The 8,657-nt window shown below is 27.7% G+C and overlaps 2 protein-coding genes across 3 annotated transcripts; one reads left to right on the top strand and one right to left on the bottom strand.

The window, feature by feature from the left end:
* The first annotated feature begins 1,819 nt into the window (after positions 1 to 1,819).
* LOC135926080 (FMR1-interacting protein NUFIP1-like) lies at positions 1,820 to 5,243 on the top strand. 2 transcript variants are annotated; one of them, XM_065461751.1, is made up of 8 exons: positions 1,820 to 2,091; positions 2,134 to 2,244; positions 2,283 to 2,425; positions 2,467 to 2,538; positions 2,585 to 2,736; positions 2,781 to 2,944; positions 4,896 to 4,987; positions 5,040 to 5,243. In XM_065461751.1, coding segments are annotated over exons 1-8 (960 nt in total). In that variant the 5' UTR covers positions 1,820 to 1,866; the 3' UTR covers positions 5,041 to 5,243. The 2 variants fall into 2 exon arrangements, with proteins under 2 accessions (XP_065317823.1, XP_065317824.1); XM_065461752.1 differs by having other exon boundaries at positions 2,832 to 2,944; positions 4,896 to 5,056.
* On the bottom strand, positions 4,909 to 5,796 carry LOC135926081 (vesicle transport protein SFT2B-like). The gene is made up of 7 exons (XM_065461753.1): positions 5,694 to 5,796; positions 5,564 to 5,650; positions 5,442 to 5,524; positions 5,318 to 5,399; positions 5,242 to 5,277; positions 5,112 to 5,200; positions 4,909 to 5,066 (listed from the first exon to the last, which is right to left on the bottom strand). Exons 1-7 carry the CDS (start codon positions 5,766 to 5,768, stop codon positions 5,030 to 5,032), a joined length of 489 nt encoding a protein of 162 aa, XP_065317825.1. The 5' UTR covers positions 5,769 to 5,796; the 3' UTR covers positions 4,909 to 5,029.
* Between the last annotated feature and the right edge of the window lie 2,861 nt (positions 5,797 to 8,657).

The following is an 8,657-nucleotide window of genomic DNA, read 5'->3' as shown; positions in this document are numbered from 1 at the left end:
GAACAACGTAATGTGGTATTTGTATTTGTGTTTGTACTTGCTTCATTCACTAGCACAACCATTTCTGTAACTTCCAAAGAACTTTCATGATTTGGGATAACTAAACGATTTCTTAACTGATCTGCATGCTTCCGTAATGTTTCCCCGGAATACTATTCTTTCTTTAATTACTCCCTCTCTCCAACCATTGGTATTTTCATTATTTAACCATACAAGTTGTGAGATTTCAAATTCACTTTCCTTTGAATGTAAATCATGATGAAAGCTTTGTCTATCATTGGCCTTTACTATTTCGTGTTTGGCATTTTGTCGAATCCAATCCAGACTTGTTTTCGATTGCCCCCTATGGAGCTATGCTCTCCCAATCGGTAGGTTGTTAAAACCTGTGTTTTAGCTTCTTCGGGATCGCTAATTGAATCTCTGATCGCATAATACCCACCTTTCAAAGTTCGTACTGTATGTTCAGCTAATCCATTAGTTTTTGGATGATAGGGTGCCGAACGTATATGACATATGTTATTTAAATCACAATACCTATGGAATTCCCCAGATAAGAATTGTGGTCCATTGTCTGACACAATGTACTTGGGTATTCCAAACCTAGAAAACCATTTTTTAGTAGTTTTATCATAGCATCAGCAGAGGTATTCTGCATTAGATCAACTTCTAACCATTTGGAGTAGGAATCGCCACCATAGCCAATATCGCGAATCTACTGATCCAGCAAAATCAATATGGATTCGCTCCCAAGATTCCTTACCAACAGTCAAAGAATATAGAGGTACTTCTTGAATACTTGGTTTATTTTTCTGGCATCCAGAGCATATTTTGATAAAATTTTCTATATCAACATCTCATCTGGGCCACCAACAATACAATCTAAAAATAGATTTCATTACATTTTCCCCAAGATGTCCCCGGTGAATCATTCCTAACACTGCATTTCTTAATTTATTAGGAATAACCAATCTCCCATTCCATTCTATAATATCACGATAGACAGAAAGCTCTTCCCGTTAATTATAAAAATTAACTATTTGTTTATCTTTATGATGTATTGCTACTTTTTTAATATTAAATCTTGCTTCGACTTTTCGTATAATATTTTCTGACAATTGCATATCGTCCAAATTAATACTTCGAATATCCAAAGCATGTTTAGAATCTTGATTCTCTTCCGAAATTTCTTAGTGTTTATTAATCAAATCTCTAATTCTAGAATCTAGTGTTATGCAACATTTCTTTTCAATATTGTTGACCAAATTGCGTACATTTTTAATCATAACCTGGCGAGGCATTTCTAAATTGAATGCTATAATCCATGGTTATCCGAAAAGAGGCACCCCAGTTGTATTCATTATTACCACTGATAGGGTCCTTGTCTGTGATCCAATCCTAATATTGACTTGGGTCTCGCCCTTAACGTCAATAAATAATTATAAATATTTTGATAGATCATTTAATATAAATAAAGCTTTTTGATTAAAAAAAACTATTTTGTTTCGTATACCTTCTAAAAAAATGGAAATCGGAGCGGTTATTGAGTGGCACTCCATTACTCGGAGCGGGAACTAGCTCCTTTTAAAAATGTAATAGTGGGAGCGTGAGCTAGCTACTTTTAAAAAGGAGCGTTAACAACTCTGGTAAATATGATTCAAATTTGCATATGACAATTTTCCAAATGTTCGTGTAATAACCCACATGATCTTGACGACTGTTAAATTTAGACTAAAACTTTTCAATATAATTATTATTACATGTCAAATGGCTTCTTTCATATCACATAGTCAGGCGACAGGTAACATGTTATTTATTTTTTTATAAGTTCAGTATATTGACATTTACTTAGTTTCTTCGTTCCTAGCAATGACCACTCCAACTATTCCGAATACTTCATATGTTCCCGTTTCTCTAACAACTATAAATTATAATGTTCCTCCACCTATACCATATTTTTATTTTATACCTCCGTATCCATATTCTTATCCCTATCTCCCTTATTACAATACAATGCCATATATACCTCTGCCAACACCAGTTCAACCATATCCAGATTTTGCTCATTTACATTATCTCAATACACCTTCAAACGTTATATATATATATTTAATATTGAAATTATATTATTTATAGTTACATAATAGCAACCATGTTAGTCAAGAATTAAAATATCACTGTAAATCATGTGATAGAAGCTATCGAACAGAATTTAAATACAAAGAGCATGTTGCCCAGCATGTCAAGGTATATTTTCAATATAGATAATAATCTAGTTGTTTTAGTGTCCAGCTGAAAAATGTGAATTTTCAGCTTGTGAAAATTTGATTGAATTTCATTTTCAATGGCAACATGTTACAGGGTTAGCAGATAAGTGTTGGGGAAAAACACCTGAAGAAATATCTCAATGGGTAAATGATAGGAAAAAGTTTATTATATTATTATAACAAAAATATCATAATGTTTTAGAAATTATCCAACACTTCAAAAAAAAGCACTAAGAAATAAATATATAATTCAAAAAAGGCCACAATATATAAGGTACTAATAGTTTTAATATCTTGATTAGATATGATTTAATTAAAAGCATTAATATGCCAAATAGACTTGATGGAAAATCAAATTTTAAAAATAATTATTTAAAGCAACCATTAAAAGATGTTTCAAATCAATCATTGAATATTAACAGCAAAAATTTAAATCAGCAGTTAGTTGCCAAGAAAAATACATTTGAATTGAGTAAACATTTTTTTTTGTATGTTAATAAATAAAAAAAATCAAAGACAATACACATCAAAATAAATTTACTGATTCTAATAATCATCTAAAAAAAGATTACCTTCATAGAAAAAGGTCATTATGGTTTTTAAGTAGAGCTGCTCATAATAAACTGCCACTGGGAAGTGATATTACAAAATGGAGGAAAAAATATTCACTTCTGGAGCGAGTAAAGCATATATATCTTTCTATATATTCTGTTTTTATTTTGAGTTTGACCAAACACTGAATTCATAGAAAATATTTTAATAAATGAAATCATGTAATCATTTTAATGTTAGAATGCCCTGAAATAGATAATTTGGTATTGGCTGACACTATAATAATTAGAACAGGCATACACTAAATCATGAATTGAAAGGGGGAAAAAATTGATATAGAAATTTTTAAGCAGATATGGAAAAAGAATGTTATTTTTGTCTTATTTCTTTTTACTCAGAGATCTATAGGACTAGCTCTAAGTCTGGCCTGTCATGTTGTAATTTTTTAAAATATATCTGGGTTGGGCTATAAATTTTTTTTTAAAAAATACTAAGGCCAGGTCAAAATTGTCAGACAGGGCCATGAAAGATACCTCTCTGTCTGTAGGCCTGTTTTTACTTTAAAAATTTTTTGGGGGAAATAATATGAAACATACCATAAAATAACTTGCAACTACAAGTTTAATTAATGAGGCGAAATCCATATTAGCATGGAGTTCACCATATATAAATTCAAGATAAAATGTCATATTCAAATATTAAATTGTAACTTACTTTTATAGTGCTGTAAATAACTTGTTATAAAAGTAACTATTTCCTCACATTTTTTGCTTGCAATTCTTTACACATATCTTCTTTAATTTTATATGCTGGCACATAACATTTCTCACTGCTATGATCTATCCTTCCACATTGCATGATTATGAATTATTTAGTGTAAACCTCTCATTAAACCATCTACTTATGTGGCCGTATTCAATGCATACAAAACATTGCACATCTTATAAATGAGCACATTTTTTTATTACCCCTCAATATACCTCCTTTAAAATATTCCCCCTTTGTCCTCTACTTTTATTTGTGTTATCTCTATATTCCAAATTATTACTATGGTTATATAATCTCTGATTATTTACCATATTTTATTATAATCAGAATATCTTGTATTATTTTTACTCTCAACTAGATGCTGATATTTCTACCTTATATTCCAGACTTGATTATTATTATGAATATATTGACATTTAATCTCTTTATAACATGGATTTCTTCCTCAACATATTTCATTCCTTTGTCTGCATAATAATAATTATTATCCTTATATATTCTTTACTTAAATTTCCCTATCCTCACTATTATTTTCATCAATTTTTGTTATTAGCTTCAATTATGGGCATCCAACTTTTACAAATATATATTTTATGAGCTAGATAAATATAATAGCCGGATCAAATAACCTGTTAGAACATTTCTAACTAATGGACTAAAATTTTGTTTCAGATATTGCTACAACATATTTAATGCCTACAAATTTTTATCTAAATTGAAATGGGTCAACCAAAATGTTTTCATTTCATCTAATTCACACTGTTAATATAAATTACCAATTAATGCAATTATATGGAAATTTGATGATAGTTTTATTTAAAGGCCCAATCGGCATCGATTTTTAAAACAGCATGATTACTATTATAACCAAAATAATTTTGTCTGCTTTTGCTTATAGATGGCAGAAATTGGCTTCTATTTGCCAAATCTTTAGGTTTACACAATATTATATTGGCTAAATTCTTAATTAAGCCAAATCATGCTTTTTAACAACCCTATTCAATAAATATTGTTTTAAAATAAATTTTAAATATTGTGCTAATTTAAAAAATGCAGGCCTTGTTTTTAGTAGCCATAAATATAGTGCAGCAACCTTGTGTCACATCTGTACATGTTAAAATATGGTTATGCCATCATTATTATTTAGTTATTAAAGTGAGGCCTTACCCTTCATTTTCTAATATTCCTTTTTTAAATATTTTATATGAAATTTAATTCATTACAAGCAAATTTTTTCATTTAAAATTTTATTAAATAAATGTTATATTATTTTAAATATAAATAATCATCCATTTTTAATATTAATTATAGCTTCTAGCACCAGAAATAAGGGAAGAAAGAAAAATACTATTAAAATGCATACAATTTGTTGATAAATATTTATTATCACATGAATGTAAATAGTAATATAAATAAATGTGTATAAAATAGTGTAAAAAATTTTTTTATACACAGGATAAGAAGCTTGACCTAACAACATTTCTATATATAAAAATTTTTTATTATAAATATATTAAAAAATTCTACCTAGCATAAGGGATGTAAGATAAAGAATACCATATTAAAGCCAAAAATTGCATGATACAAAATATTAGCACCAATATTTTCTTCTTCCACTATTTTAAAATCATAATTATTAAAATTTATTTTATATTACCAAAAATGCTGCTAAAAGTGTGAATATCATACATACCTAATTTATATGATTAGATTTTGAAATTATTTATCAATACTATATAAATTATTGTTGTTATCAATCTTGTTTCCTTAAACATATTTTGTAATTGTTTGCAAGGCCCCATTAAAAACAAAGTGCTTTTTAAATTTATATATGAATAAATTTTGTTTATATTATACCTTGACAAAGACATAATATTTCCTAATGTATAAAATACAGCAAATAATACCAAGCCTTTGGGCCCCCAGAAGAAAAAGGTCCCCTGCATAAAGATAGAAAATATGACATAATATTTTCATACCAATAGACTAAATACTGTGCCAATTAAAAAACACACTATAAATCCTTGTATTCTTGTTGACCAACTAAATGAAGTATTTTGAGTTATCTATTTAACATTAACAAAAATTTATGTCAAATATATACAATACATCATCTAATATGCTTCTTTCATCATCTTCCCCAATAATACCACGCCTGGTATTCTCTATTATATTTTTGAACATTTGTAAAATACCTGCATGTGATATAAATCCTCTAAAATAAAAGGTTGTAAAGAAAGGTGTTTTTTAAGTATTACACGTCGACTTTGATCATGATTCTGTATTATACATTAATAAATCATAATAAAAAAATAATATATAGAATAATAAGACTAAACAAACTTTTAAACAAAAGGAAAACTTAGTAAGTTAAAATTTTCTAAACGATATGAGTAATACATATTCACTAATTTATGATAACAGATTTTAATAAATATTTTATAGGTAAAATGATTCTAGGTAAGGAAATTAACAATCTGGGATGAATAGGATTAAGTGTCTGGCTAACACCCTACTATAATACTTCAGCAGGTGAGTGATATAACAAACTTTGCATACTTGTGAAGAGGGGGGGGGGGTGTTGTTTATATCTTTAAAGGGGAAGTCAAGGCTGAATAAAAAAAATTGAAGGGGAGATTTCTTCCACACCTTACCTCTGAAAACTTCTAGCTACGTTAAAATTAAAAGTTTTAAAATTTTTTTAGAAAGCTTTAGACCTATGCTAGGTATATTAAAAATGACCCCATAACGCTGTTTGTTAACTATTTAGCTTATTTAAATGTTCTAAGCACTCTAAATAATAGTAATTGACAATGTCGAATATCATTGAAATATAATTTATAAATCTTTTTAATCTATTTAATAACAAATACATATGATATTTGTATATTAAAGTTATCTTTTATTTCATAAAAAATAAGCTTTTATTTACTTTACCTAGCCTCTAAATGAGCGAGCGGAGTGGGTAGGAACAGATTACTTCAATATTTTTTAGAGGGGGAAGGGTGGAGGGGTTGCTGGGCAAAATTTATTGTAAAATATTTTTATTATAGACCTATTATAATAATACAATGATATTTCTAAACAATGATTTATCTATTGTTTACTATTAAATACGTCGATTCAAAATTTAATATCTTTCGGCGAGATTTTATTTTTAGTTTATTAACGTTTTATTTTATCGTTGCAATTTATGTTTGTTTCTTAACTTGAAAATGATTTATTTTATTGTTTTATATTTTCACTAAAATTGACAATTTATATTTTTTGTTATTTTAAACTTTAGTTAAATTCAATTTTAAACGAATATTTTTATTTTATATAATTAATTATTTTTATGATTTATTTATTTTTAAAAGAGATATAAAAAGAAAGAACATTTTTTTAAAGGGGATAAAAATGTAATTCATTTATTTAATGTAATTGGTTAATAAAGTATGATTTCAATGATGATATTTCTATTCACGATAATTCTTCATATACACTCATAGTCATTATTTTTCAAATTAAACATTTATGGATAATTTTTTACTATCTTTTCAAAAGTAGTTTTAAAGGATTAGACATTTCAGCAAGCTCATATTCATGCCAAACACTATACTATAATAATACATTAATTGTAAATGAGGGGGTTTTTAATTATATTCATCATTTAAATAAGAACTTATATTCACTACATTTTGTTAGTTGGTAGTGAAGCCATAATAATTGAAATTATTCTTTAAAATTTATGAAAGAAGTACCATTATAATTAAAAAGATCTTTTTTAAAATTTATGAAAGAAGTACCATTATAATTAAAAAGGTCTAATTATTAATGTAGGAAAATCGTCGCCGAATACGGCGAAATTTCTTTAAGGAGGTAGGCATAGGTTTTTAAAGGGTTTAGTATCCAGTGATAATCCTGTCATGTAGGCGCTATCAAAATGTGGAAATAACTACACCGAAGGCGGCGAAATTACAGAATACATTCTCATAATTTTTTCTTTTTTTATTAAAAGAATAAGGTAATATATATTTGGTTTCCCGAAGTTTATATTTTTTAACGTAAAAATTACAAGAATAATATATATAAAGTTCTTTCATATATTTAAAAAATGAATATTAAATTTGCTTAGCATTTATATTTCTAACGTATTATAAATTTTTTTTTATTTAAGTAAAAATTATAGTAAATTTTAAACGTAGTAAATATTATTAATTTTTTTTAACGTAGAATATTTCTTTTTCTTAAAACTACAGATTAGTATTCATTTTTTTAACATAGCATAAAGATTGTTATTATTTTAAAATTTTTTAGGATTGTGGACGATTCATCACTAATTTTCAAATATTCTCCGATCATCCTTTATTTTACAATTTCAGTAGCTTCATTTAGGTGACGCGCGAAGACTCGAATCTCATGAAAGATATGGAGAGCCTTCTGAAATAATTCTTTTTATAATTAAAAAAAAAGGTCATATTGAAATTGTTATCTAAAAAAAGTCATTTTGAAAAAATATTTTTTGAGCCACCTCTGTATAGGCTAGCGAATCCCAGAAAAAATTAAGGCATTTATAAACACTAGCTTTTATGTATCAACTTCTGTCGGACCTAATCAAACTATGTTAAGCTACCTTACTACTAAATTCCTCTCTCACATTCCATCAAATTGTCCTAAAAAATGTTTTGCACCCATAAATAAAATTCATAACCAAACATATTGATCAATTCTCCCATAGATTTAATAGGTTTTAAAATCAAACAAAAGACTGGGTAGGGCAAGAATGGTTTAAAGCACTTCCGATCGTAACCTTGGTATGCTTTCATCAAAGAGCAACAGAGAATAAAAATAGGCCTAACGTTTGCATGTAACATCGTTCAGCTTAATATCTGCAGCAAATGTGACGGGCCGGTCAATTCTAGGGCAGATACTTGCATCATACTGCGATAAATATTATAATCAGGCATATCTTAATAGCGGCACATATTCCAAACTATCCAGATCCTTCTAATATTATTTAACAACTGACTCCTGATATACTAGCAATAATCTGGAACTACACTTGCGTGTGCATCAAGATCCCTCGTTCGT

The sequence above is a fragment of the Gordionus sp. m RMFG-2023 genome, chromosome 3 (assembly GCF_954871325.1).
Source record: "Gordionus sp. m RMFG-2023 chromosome 3, tfGorSpeb1-WG-v2, whole genome shotgun sequence".
In the NCBI taxonomy this organism is placed as follows: domain Eukaryota; kingdom Metazoa; phylum Nematomorpha; class Gordioida; order Chordodea; family Parachordodidae; genus Gordionus; species Gordionus sp. m RMFG-2023.
The sequence above is the reverse complement of the archived record's forward strand: the minus strand, read 5'-3'. Positions and strand labels throughout refer to the sequence as shown.

What these genes read in the sequence shown, in the direction of transcription:
- LOC135926080 (XM_065461751.1), top strand. Translation starts at nt 1,867, where the DNA reads ATGACCACTCCAACTATTCCGAATACTTCATATGTTCCCGTTTCTCTA. An exon ending in TGGGTAAATGATAGGAAAAA is followed by an intron (nt 2,426 to 2,466) that starts GTTTATTATATT and finishes ATAATGTTTTAG; the next exon opens with AAATTATCCAACACTTCAAA. An exon ending in AATATTCACTTCTGGAGCGA is followed by an intron (nt 2,945 to 4,895) that starts GTAAAGCATATA and finishes TATTAATTATAG; the next exon opens with CTTCTAGCACCAGAAATAAG.
- LOC135926081 (XM_065461753.1), bottom strand. Translation starts at nt 5,768, where the DNA reads ATGTTCAAAAATATAATAGAGAATACCAGGCGTGGTATTATTGGGGAA. An exon ending in AATATTATGTCTTTGTCAAG is followed by an intron (nt 5,400 to 5,441) that starts GTATAATATAAA and finishes AAATTTAAAAAG; the next exon opens with CACTTTGTTTTTAATGGGGC. An exon ending in TCTTACATCCCTTATGCTAG is followed by an intron (nt 5,067 to 5,111) that starts GTAGAATTTTTT and finishes TTTTATATATAG; the next exon opens with AAATGTTGTTAGGTCAAGCT.